Source organism: Heteronotia binoei, chromosome 8 (assembly GCF_032191835.1).
Source record: "Heteronotia binoei isolate CCM8104 ecotype False Entrance Well chromosome 8, APGP_CSIRO_Hbin_v1, whole genome shotgun sequence".
Taxonomy (NCBI): Eukaryota; Metazoa; Chordata; class Lepidosauria; order Squamata; family Gekkonidae; genus Heteronotia; species Heteronotia binoei.
In genome coordinates, this window is record NC_083230.1 from 75,687,172 (window position 1) to 75,713,573 (window position 26,402).

The 26,402-nt window shown below is 43.5% G+C and overlaps 2 protein-coding genes across 2 annotated transcripts; one reads left to right on the forward strand and one right to left on the reverse strand.

The window, feature by feature from the left end:
• The first annotated feature begins 2,089 nt into the window (after positions 1–2,089).
• Positions 2,090–6,780, forward strand: CYREN (cell cycle regulator of NHEJ). Its single transcript, XM_060245272.1, has 4 exons — positions 2,090–2,334; positions 3,230–3,350; positions 4,492–4,558; positions 5,102–6,780. The coding sequence occupies exons 2-4, from the start codon at positions 3,232–3,234 to the stop codon at positions 5,339–5,341; spliced, it is 426 nt and encodes a 141-aa protein (XP_060101255.1). The 5' UTR covers positions 2,090–2,334; positions 3,230–3,231; the 3' UTR covers positions 5,342–6,780.
• Positions 6,781–10,360: 3,580 nt separating this feature from the next.
• Positions 10,361–25,334, reverse strand: TMEM140 (transmembrane protein 140). The gene is made up of 3 exons (XM_060245273.1): positions 25,204–25,334; positions 13,244–13,362; positions 10,361–12,463 (listed from the first exon to the last, which is right to left on the reverse strand). The coding sequence occupies exon 3, from the start codon at positions 12,446–12,448 to the stop codon at positions 11,828–11,830; it is 621 nt and encodes a 206-aa protein (XP_060101256.1). The 5' UTR covers positions 12,449–12,463; positions 13,244–13,362; positions 25,204–25,334; the 3' UTR covers positions 10,361–11,827.
• Between the last annotated feature and the right edge of the window lie 1,068 nt (positions 25,335–26,402).

The following is a 26,402-nucleotide window of genomic DNA, read 5'->3' on the forward strand; positions in this document are numbered from 1 at the left end:
CATGTATTGAGCCAGTTCTGAAGGCTTATGACTTCTCCAGAGGCAATTCATTGCCTTTTTATCCAACACGTAGTAACTGCAAAGGGAGGGTGAAAATGCTTCATTGCTTAGTAGTTGTGCATCAGTGTTAGGAGCCCCTTAGATTTTACAAAAATCATAATCCAACTCCAGATTCCAGTGACCTGATTTCCTTCTTTGTCCAATGGATCTTCCATCCTACAATAGCAAGCAGGCTTCCTCTGTGATTGGACTACTTACTACCTGAACTTAATTCTCTCTAGCAAATAAAATCAAGAAGTCCAAATGGGGGAGGGGGATTGTATTAGCAGGGCTTTTTTTAAAAAAGCCATTTATTCTTCTGAAAAGCAGCAGAGTACATATGCAATGCAAAACAAAATAGCTGAAGAACATTTCCTTTGCTTTAAGTAAACTTAGTCCATAAAGAAAAATTCAGATGGGTAGCCATGTTAATATGTAGAAGCAACATAAGTCAGGAGCCCAATGGAACCTTAGAGACTAACAATACTAGTCTCTGTAACATCTCCCCCCGCCCCCAGCAAACAGCATGGTGTAAGAACGGTAGACTAATCTGAGAACCAGACTTGATTCCCCTCCTGCTGGGTGACCTTGGGCCAGTCACAGCTCTCAAGAACTTTCTCAGTCCCAACCTGCCTCAAAAGGTGCCTTGCACTGGAAGAGGAAGGAAAGAGAATTGCAACCTGCTCTGACTCCTTAAGGTAAAACAAAAAGTGGTATAAAACCCAACTCTTCTTCCCTTCCTGTTGTGAACATAAAAGTATCATTCTGATGGACATACAATCCTATTCATCTGAAAGCTCTGACGCACAAATTTATACTGGAACAGTGGAGACCCACAGGAATCTTGAATGAGTTTATCCTACTCCCCCATCTTTGCTTCCTCCCCTCTCCCCTACCTCTCTCACTCTTTCTCCCTTCTGCAACTCATCATCTTTCTCTCCATGTGTGTCACTTCCTGTTTCTTCCCCCTCATTACACCCTTTGTTTTCTGCCTCCCTACGTCATCTCTCACTTTCTGCCCCTCACCCCATCATTCTCTCTGTCCCCATCACTCTCCCAGCCCTCCTGCCTGCTTCATCCTGTCCAGCAGCAGCAATGGCATATCCAGCTGAGGCCTCTCCCTTCCCCAAACACTTCCCTCCTAAGACTCCATGATAACATCTCTAGGAATTTCCCAACCTGGAGCTGGCAATCCTTATCAGGCCTGGCCCCAAGGATCCCAGTTTGGTGAGAGTCAGTTGTGGTGTATTGGTTAAGAGTGGTGGACTCTAATCCGGAGAACTGTGTTTAATTTCCCACTATTGTACATACAGGCTCCCGGAACTCTTTCAGCCTCACCTACATCACAGGGTGTCTGTTGTAGTGAGAGGAAGGGAATGAGATTGTAAACTGCTTTGAGACTTCTTAAGGTAGAGAAAAGCAGGGTATAAAAACCAACTCTTCTTTCCTCAAAGGCCAAAATAGGCCTGGAAAGGGTCCTGTCCCCTTCCCCTGCTTTTTACTGACAGAACCAAGCTAGGAGTACTGTGGTTATCAAGCAACTGCCACTGAGGCAATGTTTTTTAAAGCTACAAATGCTCCTTTTATCATTTTTGGTTTTTTAAAGCTACTCGGTTTTTGGGGGTTTTTAGATTTCACATTTTTCTGCAAACTAGGGCCTTTTTCAGGTTTGTACAAAGATCTATCTTGCCCATTCACAGTTCCTGTCACTGGATTTATGTATCCAAAGATACCCAACTTCTGACATTCATGTCTTGTGGCTCTTAAACATCCGATATTTATTCAGTGTGGCCCTTATATTAAGCACGTTTGGCCACACCTCCTGCTCTAAAGGCTAGTTGTTTCTCTTTTGAAGGGACCTGTGGGTTCTGTTTGGCTTCAGAGAGATACTTAAGGAACTAACTGCTTTTATATATACAGTACAGGTCTTTATTATTTTTTTCCCCAGTAGAGTTTAAATGACCCCCTCGACCCTTCGGCAGCCGCAGAGCGAATCGATTGAGGGGCGTTTCTGTTGTCCCTTAAAGCTTCGCTGGCAGCCAATGGAGACAGGGCGAGGTGGAGCCAGTTTTCCTTGCACGGAAGGGGGCTCTTCAGAGCGTACATTGCTCCGCTTTCTTCCGGCCTGTGTTTTTCTCTGCACCACCACCTAGTCTAGCGTTTCTTTAGTCGGGGCTCAGTATCGGGGGGGGGGGGGGGGCGGCTTTGGGGCGAAAGGCCGTTCTGCCGCCCTATTTTGCGGCCTCCTGCAAGGGAACGAGAGGGCGGTGCCAAGGCTCTTGACGTACGGGCGAAGTAAGTAACCCCTAAGAGGCTTGAGGTTTTTGTTGCGAGGTGTCTTGCTGGCGAGGGTTAAAGAGCGCTCGGCTCCAGGATATAAGGATGTTTTGGTGGATCGGGATCAGCCTACAATGCACCTGATTGGCCTCCAGAAAAGCTGCACAAGCGGAGCGTCTCAAACAGTAAAACAAACTAGCCAAAAATAACTGCTTTCTTGTTAGGGTTCATGCTCTCTCCCGCAGGTTTCCTGTGCCTTTAAATGCTTCCTGACCAGCAGAAATTCTCAGATAGCTTTGAGAAGTAGTTGAATTTAGAGGTGGTTGAATTTCTTTCTCCGAGTTCTTAAAGGAGCAAGACCATAACTTACGTGCACTCTGTTTCATTACAGTGCTTTGAAAACATCATGGCCTATGTCTCTTTTTAAATCACTTCCCAAAGCTTAACTACATGTAACTTGTTTATTCTCTGAGTAGAGAATAAACAAGCTACATATAGTTCAGCTTTGGGAAGTCAAATTATTTAGCCTCTGCTGCATTAAAACCATAGCCACAGTCTATAATATAGTTTATACGCACTGAAAGCTAAGCAGCCTACCCAGTAAAGCCCCCCACTGCATGCAGTGTATGAGTTTGTTTACCCCTTTCTTGTTGGTTTGTGATCATTGCAGCTTCTGCGTTCTGCTCTGAAATATGAATTTGAATCCCTACTTTAGCAGTACATATATTCTAAAATAGCAGGATAGTTCTTTTCCAGTTCAGACACTCTGATTGTGAATATGAAAGGGGATTAAGAGTATATAAAGATCTAGCCAGCCCCCACCATGTGATATGGCTGAATAGGCATGGCTGTACCGGGAACAATCTAGCCAAACTATCTTAACTTTTCCCTGGTTTGCTTTTTCTTGAATGAGCAATGGCAACTTCTGAAGTAGCAAAGAAGCGAATCCTCCCATCATGGATGAACAGGACAGCTGAGCCTGCGCAAAAGCAGCCAGAAGTGAGGAGAAAGAGGAGAAAAAAGGTTTGGCCAAGGTAAGGGTAAGTCATATGAGTTGTTTAGCCCTGTTGCTTGGAAATTCCCAGCAATGAAGTGTTGTGTGAGAACAGCTGCTATTTCACTTTGCTAGTGTCCTCTGAACGGTGGTGCTCCAGATGGATGGAAGCGACATAATGCCAGGGAATTAATGGGAAAAAGCGAATTTGAGAGTAGGGTGGAATAATAGTAAACAAAACCAACCCTCCACTGGTTACTTCCGTCCTCAACTGGTCTGGGAAGTACTCCCTCACCTGAAGCAAATGCACAGTTTTTCAGGAACTGCCCATCCCCTAGCAATGATCGTGCTAAATGGAGTAAGGGGAGAAAAGGTGCTGACTACTGTTAGAGGTCAGGCACGCTTTGGAATCGTAGTGATGGACTATGGATTAGTGCTTGTCATTCATGAAAGTTTTGATGATTTCCAGTGCCATCCTAAACAGTTACTAAACCCACAGACTTTGATGGACTTAGAAGGGTATAATTCTGCCTAGGATGGCATTGTTGCTCTCCTTTTGACCGTTAAGATGCTAATTAGGTTTCCTCCTGTGGTTTCATTAATTATCCGCCCTACCAGTTCCTGTCTTAAAATATGTGATAATAAAACATGTTTGTTACCTGCTGCTGGTTTTGAACTTAATCTCAGTACTTTCACTCTTTCCAGTACAAGGTAGGCCATCTTAGACTGTGAAAACAACAGATTAATTTATTTCCTTATCACAGACCTGGTGTACAGTTGTGAGCATTTGGTTATGAAAAACAGGTTTAGGAGCCTGTAAAGGTTATTATGTGCCAAATGCCCCCCCCTCTACTGTTTCACAGCAAGGGAAAAAATTGAAAGTAATTTTTTGTTGTGCACAAGGTTCAGTGAGTGGAGAATGGAAGACTAATAGGAGACAGAAATTGAGCCCTAGTTAAGGGCAAAGTTGGAGAGCACTTAAAATAATGGATAAATCTATTTCAGGAGATTCTTGACCTTCTTTCCAAGGACTAGTTATAGTGATTATATCTGACTAGGGGGGATAAAAGAGAAAATATGAAAAAAATTTCTCCTACCTGCTGTTTTTTGCCTGCAGCGGCCAGTTTTCTCCTAACTCATCATGTACTTCAGGCGTCATCATGTGATGTTTTTCTCTGCAGGACTGAGACTGTGTATTGTATGAATGAAGCAGAGCTGATAGATGCAGCTCTTTGCATTCTGGCTGAGGTGAGCATCTATTCATTCCACTTTTAGCCCTCCTTCCCCTACAGTGGGGACTCAAAGCAGCTTACACCATTCTCAGTCTGTCCCAGCGCTGGCTCCTGGCTACTTGATTTTCTCCTTTATCTAACTGTGGTGGCTACTGGTGGTCTGGTAGTTCTTTTCACTGTGCCACCACTGTTGTCAAATACAGGGCTGCAGTGTATTTCCCTCGCCTCAGAGAATCACTTTTAATGTTTAAAATGGTAACCAGTATGGTGGATGTCACCTTTCACAATGTGGAGTTATATCTCCTACTCAGGGCTTTTTTTGAGCAGGAACGTATAGGAATGCAGTTCCGGCTGGCTTGGTGTCAGGGTGTGTCCTGCTACATAAATGAGTTCCTGCTGGGCCTTTTCTTTTAAAAAGCCCAGTGTAAAACAATGGTGACATTAAGGGGGTGTGACCTAATATGCAAATGAGTTCCTGCTGGGCTTTTTTCTGAGCCCAGAGCAAAGGAGACAAGTCATTCCTTAATATGTACATGTGTGTGTTTACTTTGTTTGCTAGAAATGCAAGGGCAAGGAAGCGGCGATCACATCATCTGAAGATGAAGCCCAAGAGCCTCAGCAAGTCGTGGCAGATCCTCAGAGGACTTCATTGAGTAGAAGTGATGGTGCAGGAGCCCAGAGCCCTGGGACCAGATCAAAGACTCCAAACAAGTTGGAAACTTCAGCCAGCAACGAAAACACTAAATCAGATGAAGATGACGATGCTTTAAAATATGTCAGGGAGATCTTCTTTAGGTAATTTCTAACCTTAACACATTTCTCTACAGTCTGGCCATTAAGGATGTTTTGAGACATGAGGGCCACTTTGGGGTTATAGCAGAGGGCAAGCGTACGACACAAGCACTATGTCATAACCATGCATCTTTCCAAGTTCTCTGAGCATGGTGCTTGTTTGGATTTTAATAACTGAACTGCACTACTAAGGAGTAATGATAGCATATGTTTCCTGCATGCAGATCTGCTTGTGTTACGCTGAGAAAGAGCTGTAAGTTTTTGCTCAAAGCTCCATCTTAAGCTGCCCTGCTTCAAGCCAGAGTCTGGGCTGCAGCCAAGCACTCAGCATGTGGCTCTCCAGCTCTTCAGTCCAGTTTACAAATTTTCTGAGGATCTTGAGGCTCACCTGGCCCCCTTTCCCTCTCAGCTCCACTTATCCTACTAGAGATGAATTTCCCCCCAGCTTGATAATTATTTTAAAATTATAAGTTTCTTGTGTAAGTTGGCAACTTAAATTTATTCTACAGTAGAAGAGCTAATGCTTTGCATAGAATTATAGAGTTGGAAGAAATGTCCAGGGTCATCTAGTCCAACCCCCTGCAAAATGTAAGAAATTTGCAAATACCCCACACAACCCCAGTTACCCTTGTTCCATGCCCAGATGATGGCAAAACAAAAAAAACCCTCTAGGATCCCTGACCAAACTGGCTTGGAGAAAATTGCTTCCTGACCCCAAAGTGGTGATCACTCAGCATTTTCCTGGGCTTGTAAGAAAGGGCCACAAGAACTAAGCATTGATGCAACCCTGCCTGCCCTCCGTCTCATGATATGCCTAAGTTCACAGAATCAGCATTGCTCTCAGAAGATCATCTAGCCTCTGTTTGAAAACCTCCAAAGAAGGAGAATCCACCACCTCCAGAGGAAACCTGTTCTGTCTGCAAGTTCTTCCTAATGTTTAGCCGGAAACTCTTTTGACTTAATTTCAGCCCATTGGTTTTGGTCTGCCCTTCTGGGGTCACAGAAAACAACTCCATCCCATCCTCTATATGATGGCTCATCAAGCACTTGAAGATATTTATGATTTCACAGTCGCTTTTCCAGGCTAAATATACCCAGCTCCTTCAGTCTTTTCTCATAGGACTTGGTCTTCGGACCTCACCATCTCCATTGCCCACATTCCAGCTTGTCTATATCCTTCTTAAATGGTGGTGCCCAAAACTGAACAGAATACTCTAGGTGAGACCTAACTAGAGCAAAGTGATACCATCACTTCATGTGTTCTGGACACTATACTTCTGTTGATACAGCCCAAAATTGCATCCCTGGTTTTTATTCTTGATCTTTGACCAAAAGACAGGAAATGTCCCAGGGGGTGGTGGTATCTGATAACCTTTGTTCAGTAAATTGACTAGCTATTTGTGAGCAACCACTCACAACAGTAATTAAAGACAGACTGATTCTGCACCTTGCTGTTGCCTCTGGTTCCATGTGTGGCTTTTCCAGTCCAGTTCTTGTAGCTCTACTCCATGGATTTTACACTTGAGTCCCTGCCACACCGAATCCTGTCATCTGCCTTGCAGTTTCCACCCTGCAGTAGAGATGTGGATGTGTTTCCCTGCCCCTCAGCTCACCCATCTTCCTGCTCTTCCCCCTCCCACTTGTTTTGTTTTTTCTTTTAAACGCATGCATGATTCTGTAACAATGTGGGAATGAAAGGACAGGAAACCAGCTTCTTCCATTCATTGAGAGAGATGAAAGCATCATGTGTGTAGCCACAGCATCACTATTGGACAGCTGTTTGTATGCACCAGGAGCTTTGAAAACATTTTTTAAATGCCTTGATTCCCATTATACTTTGGTGAAGGTGAATTCATGGCATAAAATGAAGGGGCCAGCAAGATGATATAAATGTGTATGAACTGAAGACAGTGAAGCACATTTAAATCACCACTCCCTTTTTCAAAGCAAGATGAAAGTGTGACATATAACAAGAGCACACAAAGTGCTTAGAGAAAAGTGAAACATGCAACCACATCACATTCAAGGGGTGGAAATTCCTGTTAACGTTGTCCACACAAGATAAGCTGTGGCCAAGTGGCACCCCATGATAGTTCTCACTTGAATATTTTTTTTATTGCACAGCATCATGACCAGGAAGCAATGGATCACTTTTTTATTTTTAAAAACATGTAAAAAAAGTATCTGAAAAATTGTCACGCAGAAGGAGGGGGGTGTAGTGTGGCAGGCTTGAGTCTCGTGCTGCCTCACCAGTACATTGTAATGCTAACAGTGCTTGCTGTAAAAAAAAATAATTGGAAAGTGATGTGGAAGTCAGTGCCACATTTCCTGTGTGTCAGACAAGGAGGATGGGTCGCACAGCAACAAAAGACATTGAGGGAAAGGAGGAAATGTGAGCGTGGAAAGGGATGGATCTTGGAGGAATTTCACACTGGAAACATCAGGCCCAAATGCGTGGCAGAAACTTCTTGGAAAACAAGGATCAAGAAGATGCAGCGGAAGTTTGAGGAAGAGACAGATCAAAGTGCATGCATGGGGCAAGTAGTGTGAAATTGACAAGAACTGGGGCAAGCAGAATAGCGAGGGCGGAAAAAACACTACCGTGGATCAGTCATAATGTTCTTTAAGACAGGGGTCTCCAACCCCCAGTCCATGGACCGATACCGGTTCGTGGCCTGTTAGCAACCGGGCTGTGAGTTTTATAATTATTTCATTATATATTACAATGTAGTAATAATAATAATACATTGGATTCATATCCTGCCCTCCATTCTGAATCTGAGAGGCTAACAATCTCCTTTACCTTCCTCCCCCACAACAGACATCCTGTGGGGGGGGGGGTGCTGAGAGGGCTCTTACAGCAGCTGCCCTTTCAAGGACAAATCCTGCGATAGCTATGACCCAAGGTCATTCCAGCAGCTGCAAGTGGAGAATAAAACCCAGTTCTCTAACCCAGTCTGCACACTTAACCACCACACTAAACTAATAGAAATAAAGTGCACAATTGTATCATCCCAAAAGCATGCCCCCCCCCCCACTGGTCCATGGAAAAATAGTCTTCCAGAAAACCGGTCCCTGGTGCCAAAAAGGTTGAGGACCACTGCTTTAATGTTTATATAAGGTGCTGATTTTTTAAAAATGCAACAAAAATAAGTATGTTTTTAATAAATTTGAGGTGCTTTAATATTTTTATGTACATTAAATTTGGATCTATATATCCAGCTAAATGGACCTTGATGGTACACCTATGACAGTGATGAGACACACATCAGTCAAGAATTTTGTTGCAGTCTTACCTGGAAACAGGAAAATAATGCATATGGGAAATTCCTGGTCAACAGTTAATGCTACAATCCTGCCACTTTTGACACAGTGAAATTGCTACATTGCTGAAAATATGTTTTGAACTTCAAAATGAAGCCTATGGTGCCTTTTGTAGGTACAGCATATTTCATTGTGGCAACAATAACAAGTACATTTTATGCAAAGTGTGAGCATGAACAGTATTTGGAAGGCTGTAACCCTGATGTCATTGATGGTGGGTTTTAAAAAATTGTTTTGGCTGTAGATACATTTCAATACATGCACGTGTATAATTTCAGCAAGATCCTTGACTGTGATGCAACTCTCATGCTGAATTTTGTTGATTTGGCATAGAATGACTAACCTACACCTCTCAAACCCACAGTTGTTACATATAGGTTAGGGACCAAGCGGAGACCAAGCTCTTTGCTGTGTGCAGTTTATTCACCAAGTGCTCAACCACAACCTGACATAAGTCCCAGACTGTGTTACAAAGAAGAGCTCTATACTTAGCGTTGTTGCTAGCCAGGTCTGACTGCCCGTGATCGGAAGGTTGCTGGGGGGCCAGTTGATTCTCCAGGTTCTGCCACTCTCCTTGTCTCTTAACTGCAACTGAGAAGCTGCTGGCCCTGTGGCCTTCAGGGGCTTACTCTCCAGTAGGCTCACTGCAGTATGATACGGTCAAGATACTTTTGGCTTATTTGCAGCTGTTTTGCTGGGCTACACAGCACTCAAGTACAGAATAAAAATAAGAACCGTTTTAATTGCTTTACTGCACATAGTGCCTTAAACTGAAGTGCAAACTGTTTTTAAAACTTCAAAGAGCCACCCCCCCAAAAAAACCACAACAACCCACACTATATGGTCATTAACAACAGTATTAGAGCCAGTTTAAAGAATAACAAGATGTTGGCAATTTTGATTTCTCCAGCCCCTGTGATTCTGGCAAGCATTCAAATTCCAGTTCTTCGGGCAAAGATTCCCTAGGTAAATGAACACTGGTAGACCACAAATATCCTATGCATCCTACATTCTTTACAGCTTGCTCCATCATCACAAGTTTGGGAGCTTCAGCATGGCACCTTGTTACTGAGATCTTAAGTGTAAAAACTAGATACTCCTGTAGTTAGGTCTGCTGGAAGTATTTATCCTGTGCTGCTTCTCCCATCCTATGAAAACTTGTACCTAGCAAACGGATCAGGATTGCTGGAAGCTCATACTTTGGGCCTTCAACTTGATGAGGCTTCTCCTAGGCTATTAGTGTAAGAAAATAATATTTTAGTGTAAGAAAATATTTAAGCAAGTTGTACAGGTGAAATGAGAAATGCTGTGATATAGATAGTGAAACGTTCCCTATTTACTCTCACACGTGGAGCATTGCAGGTTGAGTCTGGAATCCTCACCCTCTGCAACAGATGTAACTTGCAGGTTTTTCCCCACGTTTTCCAATTTGGATCCCAGGACTGTGGTTTGTGTGGTGAAGGAGCTTATTTTTTTGCACCAGCACTGCTTTCCTGAGCTGAAACAGTGGGCTCATGCAGCAGGCCAGTCTCCAGTTTTATGGAATTTGTTCAACTTGAGGAAACAGTTATGGTGGGGTAGGAGAGCCTGATGCTGCGGTCCTGATCCTAATTAGGCACCACATGAATGGAAACTGAGGAGAACCTACAACTTCCACCTGAAATCTGTTCTGCTTCTAAAAAGTCAAATACATCACATCAGGTAATGATGAACAAGTTTTATTTGAACACTGTTGCTGGAATAACAAAAAGTATTTGTTTTGTATTGGCACAAATAGGTGAAAGTGTGACTAGGCCATTTATATTCATAAACTTTACTGCATTCATAACCTTAGCAAACAGGAAAGAATTACAATACAAACAATCTCAATGCCAATTAAAACCTTATATGTAACCTTACTATAATGAAACAGATGCATCTAAAAATGGAATATTGCTTTGTTTCAAACTGTTAGCAACAACCAAAAACTAAGAAAAAACTTCCTTACTCATCAACATATAGATAAATCAAGGTGATAGCATTATCACTATCATGGCAAAATCAGCAGTATGCTTAGAAAGTCTTAACAACCATCCCTAACCAGTGCCTCATCGGGTTTGAGAGGGAATAGTCCTGTCCATCTTTGCATTTTGTCACCCTATTTCCTTAACATCTTTTCTACCCTGCAGCAGGGTTCCTTTGCATGTCATAAATATGGGGCCTTCTCCAAGACCCAAATTCCATTTGCTGTATGGTGGGAATAAACAGAAATACCAGCCATTTTCCCTTTAAAATACTGCACCAACACCTCAACTAATTGAAAACTACAGCAAAGCCAGTGTACCAAACTGCAGCTCACTGTAGTATTCTTTTTGGTTTAAAAAATCAGAGAATGACATCACAACCACCTTAACTTAAGCAGTGTGAATTATGACAGTGACTAGTTACGTATGAAAGAAATAGAATATTGTGCTGCTTAACCTATAGTTTCATCATTTTCAAATTACCTCTGTGATATTAATCATTTTGTAGCACAAAAGGAGCTCACAAATGTGTTTGCCCAGTCACAGAACAATCCCCAGAGCTCTCATTAGGAGAAAGTATATTTCCCCTGTTCCATTTATAGCTCAAAAAATCAAGCATTCTTTCTGCCCCAGAACTGCAGATAGAAGGTTATACACTGGTGTAAGAGCTCTCTCCTGATGTGCTCATCTTGTACAATAACAATCCCTCACACTCAGCTCATTTGGGACACAGAAGGGCACATTTGTTGGATGCATCTTCTTACCCTGCCCATTGTGATGTCTGTTGTGCCAAACAGAAGAGTCTGCAACCTAGTTTGTTTCCTCCCCGCCACTTACAAGGCTGCTGTGTGTCCCCCAAAGCCTGCTATGAAAGGGAGGGTGAAGGAAATGATCGATACTCCTATGTAATTTTTAAATTGACAATCTTTGCAAGTGGCTATTTCTCTGTGCAAAATGTGTCTTAAGTCCTGGCATCTGCTTCATAGGAACTGCTTTAGAAAAGCCAAGTGTCAAAGTAATTAACTTGCAGAATCAACATATGCCCACAGCAACACAACTTCTAACTTGACTTAGGGGAATATGGACTGACCTGCAGGTGTTGTTCAAAAGGCACTTTAAATACGTATTGCCTGACATTAATGCATGGACTCAGTACTTAAATGTACTCATGGGATGCTCTTTACAGGAAAGAACTGTCCCGGGGGGAGTGCATCTTTGAGCTTTGCCAGGTACATACCAATAATGATAATGTGGATCAAGAGCAAGGCATGAGCCCCAGTTAAGGCTGCAAAACCCTCTCCAAGTTCAGAGATCTGAATCCACCTTTGAGTCTGCAAGAGAAACAAACTGATACCAGCAGGCAAGCTCAGAACACAAACAGCCAAGAGAGTACAGGCTAGTTTCCATCCATCTCTGTCTTTTAAGCACAGGGCCTGTAAGATGGTAGTGAAAACATAGAGGCACAATACTGGTGTGGAATAGACACAGATCCTGGACAAGACCAGTGCCATTTTGTTGATACCCATCTTTTCCAAGTCCTTGAACAGAAGGCAATCCAGTTTTTCTGCTTCCTCGTTCCACAGGCAGATGTTGTAGAAGCCAATTCTTTTGGTTGGAAGGCTGACAATATTTCCAGCTTCCCAGATGAGAGCATAAAACAGCAAAGCAATGTAACCAGTCACCAGGAAGAGATTACTCAAATATAACAGATACAGACAGTATCTCTTCCACCATAGCCCTACGTTGGAATTAGCAACAGCTTTCTGAAACCCAGTCTGCATTTTCATCTTGAAATTCACCTGCTAGGATAAAGAGAAGACCAGTTTCAGGTATATTTCAAAACAGTCTGAATCAAGTGGGCAAGACCCAGGAGAAGGAGAGTTTTTGTTCATAACTATTCTCAGACAGCTCTGCTTAGGGAAACAAAGTGGGGACAGTTGTTCAGCCCAGAGCAGATAGATGCACCAGAGTTAGGGGTATATATAATCAAATAAATTAAATACAGCAGCAGAGAGTGCTTTGCCATTAAAGTGGTGGTGGGGTTATTATTTGCAACTGATTTTAAAATGGTGAGATCATCAGAACTGAGAAGCATATGACTTCTATTTGGAAAGCTCTTAATTGCCAAGTCACATTTCCTGTAAGGATGTCAACATAGCGTTCTAGAAGAGTTCTTTCACTTTCTGTTACAACACGCACAAAGGGTGCTTCAACCTGCTTTACACATGCAGCAGAAAAAGAAAAGAGTAAGGTCAAGGAATGGACCAGCATTACTTCAGACTGCAGCTGGAGGACCATGAGAGGTTCAAATTCTGGAATACTTCCCCTATGTAAAAAGCTCCCCACAAAGCATAAATCTAACCATAGCAAGTAAAGGCGAGGCGGGGCGGGGGGCGGGGCACAGAAGCTTTATTCCTGCTAAGTTTTCTAGATGCATGGAGGGTTTAAAAATAATGAAAAGGGCATTCAAAGCAAAAATCTATCACTAGGTGTCTGCAGGCGATCTCATTTTTAGTTACCTACCAAGGATACTGGGGATTACACAAACTGTTAAAATAACATTTAGACTGATAGGCTCATACCTTTAATGGAAGAATCTTTCACTGTAGGTTCAAGGTTGGTTTCAAAGTGAGAGTCCACTTTCTTCTTAGTGCATCTACTTCTTTGGCACTATGATTTCTATGCTTCAGGCTAAGAGTACCTGGAGGAGGGAATTAACACTCTAAATCAGGCGTGGCCAAACTGCAGCTTGAGAGCCACATGTGGCTCTTTCTCGCATAGTGTGTGGCTCTCAAAGGCCCCGCCGCCCTGTCAGCTGGCTTGGAGAAAGCATTTAAAGTTACAGTTGCTTTCTATCCACCCCCCCCCCACTCTATTAGCATGCCTTCCTTCCTTCCTTGCAGCTCTCAAACATCTGACGCTCACATCTTGCGGCTCTCAAACATCTGACATTTATTCTATGTGGCTCTTACGTTAAGCAAGTTTGCCCACCCCTGCTGTAAATCAAGTTTCACTGTGGAGAAGACATTCATCCACTCTATAGTGCAAGTCAAAAACTTGAGATAACATCTTAAGGACACAGGCTTCCAAAAAGGAAATTTTTCCACAGCTGAGTAATTATTGTATAGTATTACAGCTATCTAAGCCAGTTGACTTCTCAGTAATAAAGGAGCTCGAAATAAAGATGATGCAAATAGATACAATATGCTGATTAAAAAAAAGAAGGTATGTACTGAGTGCTGAACAAGGCTATAGCTACACATTGCTGAATATTATACTGTCATTGTGATGTAGCAGTCATTTGCCATTGGATTTTGCTGGGTGGACGAGATAAAGGAGCTATAGCACAACAGCGTGATATCCAACAATGCACGAACTCAGCCCTACATGACTGTGAAAGGCAGATTCTTAGGATCACTGAGCCATCAATGGCTATTACTAGCCAACATAACTTAATGGAAGCTTCCTGTTCTGAGGCAGTCTCTCTCTCTGAGCAGCAGTCACAGGAGAGCTGTTGCTACCATGTTTAGCTTTGGCCACTGTTTTCTGGAATAGCTGGACCCTGGTTTATCTTTGTGTTCTGCAGGGCCCCTGTAACTTACTCTAGACCGGCGTTTCCAATGGCAGGGCTGCGACCTGGCATCGGGGCACCCGGGCCTTGATTGCAGGTCGCGAGGCCTTCCGCCGACATCCCCCCATGCCTCCTCCTCCCTCCCCCACCCCAGGCCAATTTTGGGCTGTGTAAAGCCCTCCGTCCCCCTCCCCCACCGATCACCTCGTCAGCAGGAAAAACTGCACGCTCCTAGTGCTGACTTATTGCTCAGGCAGGCCAGCGGCAGATGGAAGGGACGGCGTCCGAAAAGGGCGCCATGACTGTTCTCGCCCACACACTTCCTGGATGGGAAGGAAGTGTGGGGGTGGGAACAGTCATGGCACCCTTTTTGAATGCCGTCTCTTCCATCTGCAGCTGGCCTGCCTGAGCAACGAGTCAGCGCTCGGAGCGCACCGTTTTTCCCGCTGACGAGGTGGTCAGCAGGGGAGGGGGCCGGAGGGCTTTACACAGCCCGAAATTAACCTGGGGTGGGGGAGGGAGGAGGCGGCATGGGAGCTGGTGCGATGCCATGGGGGGGCAAACCGGGGTGGGGCAAAATGCTTCATTTTCCACTCCTCCCTCCCCCTCTCCCCCTCTCTCTCTCTCCCCCTCTCCCTCCCTCCCTCTCCCCCCTCTCTCTCTCCCTCTCCCCCTCTCTCTCCCCCCTCCCTCTCTCTCTCCCCCCCAGCTCCACCCCCAAAGAGCTGGGGGGGGTGGAAAGCTTGAAATGGCTTGCTATTTCATGTTTCCCCAGCGCAGCCATCTTTCCTTCCTTTGGGGGTGGGGAGAGAAGCTTAAAATGGCCTGTCATTTCATGTTTTCCCAGGTTGAGAGCATTTTACATTTTTCGTTTTCTGCTGTGTGATCCTTGTGTTTTTTCTTGATGTTTTATTTTTAAAATTGCATTGCAAAACCCCACTATTCTCCTACCTTTCCTAAACAAAATATTGCAAGTTTTAGACTTGTTTGTCTCCCAGCTCCACCCCCAAAGTCTCCTGGCTCCAACACCAAATTTTAGTGGCCCACAAAGGAGAAGTGTAAAAATAACCGGGCCACGGAAGGGAGAGTTTGAGAAACCCTGCTCTAGACCAAACTGGCATTTTAAACCAGCAATCAGAAAGCAGACAGAGTAGATTGGGAGGAACACTGTTGCAAGCTTTATTTCTAAGCTGTCTGCTCTTCTTGTCTTCAGGTATAAATTTTAGTAGTGACCAGAGGAGTGTGCTCTTGGATTGGTCCACTGGGTTCAGAACTGAAGGGCCCAAGATATATTTAATTATTGTTTGTTTTATTTATACTGTATTGCTTTTGATTGTATTTTTTACTGTTTTAAGCCAGTTTGGAAATAAAAGTTAGAAATAAATATTCAAAGTATATAAATTTTCCAGACATTTTTGAGCCCTGGTTGAAAAATACCCTTTTTTCCTAGGAAAAAAAGAGATTTTTTTCGGGGGGGGGGAAGATGTGCAATTATCAAATCTATATCTATTTTACTGCTTTAACAACATAAAGTGCACATTTTATTATTTAGTTAGCATATGCAATTGTATTTGACATTTATGAAAGTTCATTTTCTACAAGCAAAACTGCAAATATACAGTACTGCAGAACGAGATGCAAGCTGCTGCATCCTCTACTACATGAATGTTAGTTTTTCTATCTGAGAGGTAAGAAAAAAATAAATGGTAACGAGCACAAATTTTGTAGTAATCAAGACAAAATGCTGCTTGGACATACCCATACAGTAAGTCTAGCAGCATATTTAGAAATCAAGTTAAAGCTGGCAGCATTGAAAACAAGGAACTATTTTATTACTGTCACAGACATTACAACATATCTGGGACAAAATCTCACACAGTTCTTGAAAACACTCATTATTATAAAGCTACAGTTGTTTTCTAATGATTATCTTACATAAAAATCTTTTACCACATATACAGCCAATGTGGTGTAGTGATTAGAACAGGGGTGTCAGACATAGGGTTGGGGGCAAGAACCAGTACATCCAGGGCTCTTACCTGGCAATGGTGTGAGGGGAAGGAAGGGAGGAGGCAGCTGGGGTGGGCGAGCAGGCAAATGGGTACACACAGTGAGGTATGTATGCGTGGCTGGCGTTGTGAAGAAATGGAAAAGAAATGGCTAAGGGGTAGGACTAAGAGGTTGAAATAGTGTGAGGGGAATGGAAGTGAAAATGGAGGAAGAAATTCCACCTCCTGTCTCCTCTGACTCAGTCAGGAGTGCTAGAGTCAAGTGCCTAGTGACCACAAGGAGGGTTGGCGAGAGCAGGTGCAGCAGTTTGCCGATGAATGGACTGAGCCAATGGGGAAGAAAGGTGGAGGAGGGCTGGAATGTGGATTAGGAGACGACTGAGCTGTCTTGTGCATGCTGATTTGAGGGGAAAGATATCCCAGACTTGGAAACAAGTGAAAGAGTGAAAGGAAAAAGAGGCACTGATGTTTCAACCACAAGTCTAAACAGGCACAGAGCTGGGAGGCAGAGTGAATGTTGGGGTGGGTGAGGGACTGCAACCTCCCTTCTCACCCCCCCCCCCCCACCTTCTCAGCAAGAGGTCAAAAAGTACCTTCTCCATCAGGCCTTCCCCTCAGCACCACCACTTCTGTGGGGAATGCAGGAGGAATGAGAACGGGGGGTAGGAAAATCTGGGAGAGCCAGGTTCAAACCCTCCCTTCTCCTGAATCAGGACTCTGTTGACTGAGTCACCTGTGGCCAGTCACTCAGCCTGGCCCACCTCACAGGGTTGTTGCAGGGGATGGGGCAGTGGAGTCCAGTATGCCTCTTGGGCTGAAGAAAACAAAAGAGCAAGATACAGATTGTAGCTGTGCTCAGCTGCTAAGACCAGGCATATGAAAGGGATGCAAGGATGATGATGCATCTCCCAAAGGAAAAGTCCCCTGTGCAAGCACCAGTCATTTCCGACTCTGGGGTGACGTTGCTTTCACGTTTTCATGGCAGACTTTTTATGGGGTGGTTTGCCATTACCTTCCCTAGTCTTTTAAAGTCTCCCCCCCCACACACACAGCAAGCTGGGTACTCATTTTACCGACCTCAGAAGGATGGAAGGCTGATTCAACCTTGGGCCGGCTACCTGAATCCAGCTTCCGCTGGAATCGAACTCAGGTCGTGACCAGAGAGTTCACACCACAGTACTGCAGTACTGCTGCTTTACCACTCTGCACCACGGGGCATCTCCCCAAAGTGCTATATAAATTTGTTTCTGCATATTTTGTTCTGAGCTTTTATCTGTATTCTGTGTATGTGGTTTGTAAGCCTATACTTTCATGCAATAAATATTTGTATTTTATTTTATGTTTTAGCTGCTCAACCTTTAAAGTTCCTAATGTAAGATACCCTTTATTGTATCCCTTTGAAAAAAACAGTCTTGCATATGATTAAATACATTTATTGGGACTTTTGTTTGTATTTTGAGTAAAAAATATTGTTAATTGGGTTTGCCTATCTGCATTACATTTCATAGCACACATGGCCCAGCCTAACAAAGTAATATTTATGCCATATCTGGCCCTCATAACAAATGAGTTTGACATCTCTGGGTTAGAATGTCGAACAATATGGGTAACCTTGAGCCAAGCACACACTCTCAGCTTAACCTACCTTCTAAGGTGTTTGTGAGGACAAAATGGGTAGACAGGAAAAAGGTGCAAGTTCCAATGGGTCCCCACAGGAGTATAAATGTGTGTGTGGGGGTGGGGGGTGGGGAGGAAAACTTAATTTCAAACAACATTTTTCAATTCCCAAAAAGATTTAATGGAAATGTTTTGTCTCTCCCATAATTTCCAGTGTTTATGTTGGATTTTTAAAAAATCCATGGGGGGAGGGGAAAGAATTGAGGGGGGGGGGTTGCATTTTCCCCTCAAAACTTCACATCTTTCCACTGATTGTATGTGTTAGACATAGAAGTTTGTCTGCAGTAATGCCTTTATTCAATCATATTAAACACTAAGGGCACAACACACAAATCAAACTAGCAGACTTCAGCCTGATAACCTGGTAAAGCATGATGACTCAGTAACACGAATTAACCTGTTATGCCCCTTAGATGCTCTGTCAAAGTCATAACAGTGTGATGCTTATACTGCTGGACTAGGAAACTGAGAGACCTCAGGTTCAATTCCTCAGTCTGCCATAAAAGCCTTGATTCAGTGATGCACTCCCAGCCCAACATACCTCACAGGGCTGTTGTGAGGATAAAATGGAGAAGAGAACAATATAAGCCACTTTGGGTCCTCCTCACTGGAAAGCCAAGTGGAGCATAACCGAGGTAAATAAGAATAAATGCTGAATGTGTTCTAGCCTTTCAATGCACAACAGGGGACAAAGGCAGGGCAGACTTCCTGGCTACATGAATGCTCACAAATTCTGAATCTGGGTGTTTAAACAGGTTGTTGAAAACACTAGAAAACAAGCTGATATTTCTTTCAGATATTCAGAACTATCAATGTCACAAGCAAAGAGTCCTCTGAAGCTAGCTCACGTTAAGATATCCCAGCGCTACACCTCTATACTAAACATACCCCATTATTTCCTATCGAATGAAAAAAGTTAATGTGTTGATGCCGCTATCCCATAGTAAGCATAGCTTACATCACAATAAATGGTTAATAATATGGATCTGGAAGGCAAGGAGGAGACTTCTATAGGAGTCATTAAGGAAGAGAGGAATCAAGATGTTTGATAAAATATCCTGAACTGGCTACCAAAATGGTAAGAGTTTATTTTTAACTCTCTGAAGGAGACCCAGTTATTCTTCTTGTTTTCAAGCTGTTAGGCTCTGCCTAAAGGTGGCTCAAAGGAGGGGGGAAAGTCCTCAGAAAGCAAGAAGAACCTACAGAAAAAGAATCGATGAAATCTCCAAAGATATTTGTAGGCACTGGCCAGGTAGTAATAGAATCTGTTTTTCTCTTGCTCTGTTCTAGATGCAGATATTACATGGCCAGGATAAAGAGGATTGGAATAGATTAAATTTAGAAAGGGCCAACTTCAATCCACACTTCTAAAGTCTTTGCAACGAGGAGACTTTGCTCATGTTCTTCCTTAATCGCAGAGAGTATAATCAAGTCACCCCAAAAGGCAACTGTTTCTGTTAGATTCAAACCATGCATCACATTTTCCATCATTCTCTGAAATGTTGATGGAGTGCTGGTTTGTCCTTAGAGGCATCATCTTAAATTACCAAAAGGGGTGGTAAATGTTATCTCTTGGCAATCTGCTGGTTCCATTGGCACTTTACAATATCCACCTTTAAAATCCAAGACGGAAAACCACTGGGATCCTGCAAGCAATGCAAAAGTCTCTTCTATTCTTGGCAGAGGAAAAACATATTTCTCTGTCAAATTATTTAGTTTCCTGTTGTCTGCTACTATTATAAAAGCTCCATTCTTCTTCATTACCAGCACTACTGGTGATGCATATGGGCTACTAGTCTCTTCAATTACATCTAAAGCAGCTAGTACCCTAAAATGTTGCATTAGATCTTCAAAATCTTCAGGTGAAACTCACCTAAGTTCTCTGTCTAAAAGGCACCTCACTTTTAAAGCAAATTTTGTATCACACCTGAAACTCTCCCAAGGCTGGACTCATGTGTGTTTTAAAACTGTTCGTGTGTTCTCTTGCTATACATTGTGAAACCCTTCTTTGCTCTGATTTACTTAATGTTGAAGATTCAAAATGTAGAAGTGGAAAATCATCTTTTATATTTGCAGTGTCCAAGCTTGGCATGACCTCTTGACAACTCCATTTCATAAACTTTAACAACTACAGTGTGATGATTCAATACAATAACCTTTTATTATTGATACTGACCCCTGTTCTCATATTAGATACTATGAATTTCACTACCTGTGGAAAAATGGCCAACCCTCCTATACCAGCCACAGTTTTGGGATCTCTGCAAGTTCACTTCCAACCACCCCACAATGGGTTTCAGTTTTGTAACCTCAGTTTGTGGGTTCTGTGGGGTAGAACTTGGAATGAATCTTGCAATAATCCGAAGAGAACAAAACATTTTTACTTTTCACAACATCATATCATGTAACAAAAACAGAACTTAGTAACACAACAGAACAGTGATCTTTTAAAGTCCAAAGGAAAAAATTAAAAATCGATCTACATGGAACTTCATGAATTCATATGATTTTAAGCCAAAATGAATAAAACCACCATCTTATTCTATAGGCAGCACCACAAAAACCACACATTCACAGATTCCTGGTGCCGCAACAGTGCAAAAACATGGTTCCAAAGCACAAATCCTCATGAATTCATATGATTTTTATACTGAAATGAAATAAAACCACCATCATATTGTTGACCATGTCTTAGTCTATATAGGCACCACAACAGTGTAAAAACATGGTTCCAGAACATGGATCCTTGGGGTTTTTATTGTGAGTCACCCCAAGTTCACCATCAAATCACATTATCATGTCTATGGGCAGGGCCTACACACACACACACACAAAATCACATATCCATGGCTTTGTGGAAACACCATGGTGCAAAACATGTTTCTGAAGCACAGATCCTTATGGTCTTCACTTTGGGTCACCCCAAACTCACCATCAAACCGCATATAGTGTCCACAGCCATGGCTATGATATGTATTTTGATGGTGATGTTGCACCATGATCCAATGCAAAGATACTGAGGATCTGTGTTTTGGAACCCTGTTTTTGCACTGTTGTGGTGCCACGAAGCTATGAATACATGATTTTTGCTATGCAATTTGTGGCTATCGACATCATAGGTTATCTGATGCTGAATTTGCGATGACCTAGTGCAAAAATCATGAGGATCCACAAGGATCCATGCTTTGGAGCTATGTTTTCGCACTGTTGGAGCACCACAAACCCATGGATGTGGAATTTTTATCATGCTGCCTATAATAAACTAAGACATGGTCTATAGTATAATTGTAGCTATAAAAGTCAGACTGCTCCAACTACCGGGGGATAATCCTGCTCTCCATCGCAGGCAAAATCCTTGCTAGAATACTCCTGAACAGACTGGTGCCCACCATTGCAGAAGAACTCCTCCCAGAGAGCCAGTGCAGCTTCAGAGCTAACAGGAGCACCACCGACATGGTATTTGTTCTCAGGCAGCTCCAAGAGAAATGCAGGGAACAGAACAAGGGTCTATATGTGACTTTTGTCGACCTTACCAAAGCTTTCAATACCGTTAGCAGGAAAGGCCTATGGCAAATCTTGGAACGTTTAGGATGTCCCCCAAGGTTCCTCAGCATGATCATCCAGCTACATGAAGACCAGCGAGGCCAAGTCAGACACTGCAACGACCTCTCGGAGCCCTTCCCAATAGGCACAGGTGTAAAGCAAGGCTGCGTTCTCGCGCCAACTCTCTTTACGATCTTCTTTAGCATGATGCTTCAAAGAGCTGCAGTAGATCTAGATGATGACGATGGTGTCTACATCCGCTATCGCACTGATGGCAGCCTGTTCAACCTGAGGCGACTAAAGGCTCACTCCAAGACAATGGAAAAACTCATCCGAGAGCTACTATTTGCTGATGATGCTGCACTCGTCTCCCACTCGGTATCAGCTCTGCAGCATATGACATCCTGCTTTGCAGAGGCTGCCAAGCTATTCGGCCTAGAAGTTAGTCTGAAGAAGACAGAAGTTCTCCACCAGCCTGCACCCCAGGAAGATTATCACCCTCCCTGCATCACTGTGGGTGAATCAGTTCTGAAGACAGTCCAGCAGTTCAGCTGCCTGGGGTGCATCATCTCCTCAGACGCCAAGATCGACAAGGAGATTGACAACAGGCTGGCAAAGGCAAATCGTGCATTTGGCCGACTGCACAAAAGAGTGTGGAGCAACAAGCATCTGAAAAAAGGCACAAAGATCAATGTTTACAAAGTGATTGTGATGACAACCCTCATCTACGGCTCCGAATCGTGGGTTTTATACCGTCATCACCTGCGACTCCTTGAGCACTTTCATCAGCCTTCACACCATCCTCAACATCCACTGGAGTGACTTTGTGACCAACACTGAAGTCCTCAAGAGGGCGGAGGTTACAAGCATCGAAGCACTGCTGTTGAAGACGCAGCTGCGCTGGGCAGGGCATATTTCTAGGATGGAAAACCACCGCCTTCCCAAGATTGCTCTGTATGGCGAACTTTCCACCGGCCATCGAAATAGAGGGGCACCAAAGAAGAGGTACAAGGACTCCTTGAAGAAATCCCTTGGCACCTGTCGCATCAACCATCACCAGTGGTCTGACCTAGCCTCAGATCGCAAAGCATGGAGGCACACCATCCACCAGGCTGTCTCTTCCTTTGAGAACGCACGCATAGCTGGTCTTGAGGACAAAAGGAGATTGAGGAAGAATCGCACTGCTACAGCACCAACCCCAAATCAGACTTTTCCCTGCAGCCACTGTGGCCGGATCTGCCTGTCCCACATTGGTCTTGTCAGCCACCAGCGAGCCTGCAGCAGACATGGAGTACTGCACCCTTCTTAAATCTTTGTTCGTGAAGTCAAGCCGAGAGAGAGCTTTATTTAACGAGAATTTGTACTTTGGAACATTTTTGCACTGTTGTAGCACCATGAATCTGTGGATGAGTGATGGTTGTTGTGCTGACCACAAACTAAGACATGGTCTACTCAGGAGAGTCAAGCTCATTTGTTACAAAGGATGGATCTGCAATAAATAGGATTTGTGGGGCTGGGCCATTCGTAACATAAAATATGATGCCAGATAGCAGAGATATAAACTTTATAAAGGACACAGACAAAAACAATTAAAGAAATTTTGTACTTAAAATACAAACATGCTTAAAACTCTTGCAATATTGTTTAAAATGGGGAATAGTGGGATTTGGCAATGCAATTTTTAAAATAAAACCTCAAGAAAAAGCACAAGGATCACAGCAGAAACAAAAAATATAAAATGCTCTGAGCCTAGGAAAATGTGAAATGGCTGGGCAAGCTTCTTCCCCATCCCCCTAGTCTACTCTGATTAGCAATGGTTCTTCAGTGTAATATCCCTCTTTGTCTGTGGATTCCCAGATTGGAGTACTCACTAGGCACCAGTTCTCAGGTCCATTCAGCAGAGAGAAGCCGTCTCAAAGCATTAATCCTTTTTTTGCAAGGAGACAAATCCTGCAAGCAACAGCTTCAACTGGCCATACAAATGCTGGAAAGTGAAACTACTGGAGTTCCACTCCATTGAAATACACTGCAGCACAGACAAAGTTTCAAGGCTATGTTTCACAGACTATGCCTATCTGGGAGCAGAGACCTTAATGGAAAAGCCATCCCACATTTTCTTTGCAGCTTTGCGAGCCCAGAAGAGCTTCCTGCTGAAGTAGGCAAACAAGGCAGAAGGACCTGGGAACTTTGGCAGCCTCACAGCATCAAAGGGTGAGGGAGAAGAGGGGACAGAAAAGAGCTGCCGACTTGATTAAAACCATGGGTTGCTGCCCATGGACCATAAATTTGACATCCATGGTCTACAATATGATGGTGGTTTTATTTTGTTTCCATGTAGAAATAATATGTATTCATGAGGATCCATGTAAAACAATCTAGATCCAGCCTTTACCCAGACCTAAGTCCAAACAATTAACTTCCCCCTCCTTCACACAGCCTGCCCCCCCCCCGCCCCCCAAGTTCATGTTTTTCTTGGTGGGCCAAGAAATCTCTGGCTGAAAATTGTGAACAGGCTTCCAAAATGAGAGTCCCAAATGCACTCCTCACTAAATAACACATCTCTGAAACAATAATTCTAAAATTACAATTTAGAGCAAAAGCTTCCCTCCCTCACCAGTTTCCATGCATAAAAAGGTTCCACCTCTTCCTGGCTTATTCCGTTCCTAGCTGGGGGTTACAAAAGCAGAAAACAAATTTCTATCCCTGCCAAATTATAATTTATGGCTGCAAGCTCCAGGTTGGGAAACTGCTCAAGTTTGGATGTTGTTAGCCGCCCTGAGCCTGCTTCGGCGGGGGAGGGCAGGATATAAATAAAATATTATTATTATTATTATTATTATATAAGATTGGAGAATTGAGCTTGGGGAGGGACAAGGAGCTCAATAGCCTACAATGCCACAGAATCTCTCCTCCAAACCATCCGTTTTATTCAGGAAACTGTAGTCTGGAGATGCACTGTGATTCTGGGGTATTCCCCCCACCCCACCCCACCCCACCCCACCCCAGAAGCTGGCATCTTATTCCGAAGCTATAGTGTGAATTTAAGATTGCTTCACAGGCCTGAAGTTAAATTCTTCAGCATGCAATTAAGTATTCGTTTATTATGTTATCCACCAGCCGTAAAAACAAGCAGACACTGGCAAATACAAATCTGAGAGCGAATGCGCGTTCCGCCCAACTGCGTGTTTTCACTTTTTCTTGTAAAAACTTCCCAAAGAACCCCATAGAATTCCTTTTGACTAATGGGTTGGGCTTTAAACTTCAGCAAGTAGGCAAAGACCGCTTTTTTAGGCTAATGGCCTAAGTGTGAGAAAATTGTCTGGTGCACAGTGTTTATCGTATAGTTGTACAACGTATCCTGCCAATATATTGTTTCTAGCTGTGTTTTGTATCATGCTTTTGAGTCCACCCAAACTGGAAGATGGCAGAATATTCCCCTAACGAATAAACAGAACAAAATCTGGTCTCAAACCAGCGTTGTGAGAAAACCAGAGATAAACAATGGTGGTAGGAAGGGGGTGGCGGCGAGGGAGAGACGGGAACTGCTGAGGCATCACGAACGCGATTGCACTGAAAACTCCTATCAAATTACCGAGAGTAAAAACAAGCGAACTGAACAGCTGTGAAACCGTGCTTTTAAATGCCCCAATCCTCTTCTTGTATTCAAAACGCATCAAAATATTTCCTTTCAATATTAGCACAGCGAAAAAACAGTTCAAGAATAAATAGTAGAAGTATTTACCGGCTTTCTGGCCCCGACGATAACACTGAAGCGCCCTCCAACCTTCCCGTTTCCTCTAACTCTTGATTTCTTCGTGGGAGATGCATTGCCTCCCAATCACGTGCAGTACTCCCGGGACACGCCTCCCAGCCGAATTTCCCTTTCGTTTTGGTTTCCCTTAACTACGGAGAGCTGCAAGCCGCTTCCTCTGTTGATGTCCTCCAGCCCTTTCTTAAGATACGATTGGTCCCAAAGATGGTGTCATCTTACGTCCTTGACACTTCTGCCACACCTGTGGGCCAACCAAACCTTTCCGTCCATTTTAAGGTTTTCTAGTATAGTTGCTTGCCTGCTCTGGGTTGGGAAATTCCTGGAGATGTTGAGGGTAGAGCCTGGGAAGGGTGTGGTTTGAGGAGGGGGACCCCTCGGGTCTCAGCAGGGTACCATCCACTCCCCAAAGCAGCCATTTTCCCTAGAGAAACTGATCACTGTTGTCTGGAGATCAACTCCAATTGAAGATCTCCAGGCCCCACCTGGAGGTTGGCAACCCTACTAATTTGTAGTTACATCCATATGGATCCCTCCCCCAGCTTCACAGCTGGATTGCTTTTTTAAATGCCTCTGAATTTACAGCAACAATTAATGCAGAACAGAGAATGCTGGCCTGTGTCAACAAGCCTTGGATCAAGTACAGCTATTTCACTTTCCTTTTAATACAAATACAATATGAAACTGGTTTTCAGCAACTAGTCAGGACTCATGCATTGTTTTGCAGCTATACAGCAGGAAGGGTTTCAAGGTGTGCATTTCTCTTACAACATGAAAATGCACAGATTGGAGTTTATCATCAATGACTGGAACAAGTTGCTGCTTGTTACACACTCGTGAATGGCATAGAAACTGCGAGAAAGTAACATGGAGACCCTCTGCATCCAAGATAAGCAAAGATGAAGCAGAAGAATGGATTGCACTTGTATTCTGCTGTTCTCTAAGGCTGTTTTTATTTTGGTTTTTTTGTATTTGTGTGTGCATGTGTGAGAGACAGTGAGTGAGAGTGTATCTGGAAGTCATGGTGACCTCTGGTGACTGACCCCTATTAAGGGCCTGGAGGCTATTCCTAGAGATAGCTGAATAAATCCTGTCCCCACTTCCCAACTGTTGGTATTCCAAGGAGGCCTCCCATCCAGGTACTTGCCAGCATCAGCCCTGCTTAGCTTCTG

Excerpts from the sequence above, each read along its gene's own strand:
- CYREN (XM_060245272.1), top strand. The coding sequence starts at position 3,232 with ATGGCAACTTCTGAAGTAGCAAAGAAGCGAATCCTCCCATCATGGATG. Across the intron at positions 3,351-4,491 it reads AGAAAAAAGGTTTGGCCAAG|GACTGAGACTGTGTATTGTA; the intron begins GTAAGGGTAAGT and ends TTTTCTCTGCAG. Across the intron at positions 4,559-5,101 it reads CTCTTTGCATTCTGGCTGAG|AAATGCAAGGGCAAGGAAGC; the intron begins GTGAGCATCTAT and ends TTTGTTTGCTAG.
- TMEM140 (XM_060245273.1), bottom strand. The coding sequence starts at position 12,448 with ATGAAAATGCAGACTGGGTTTCAGAAAGCTGTTGCTAATTCCAACGTA.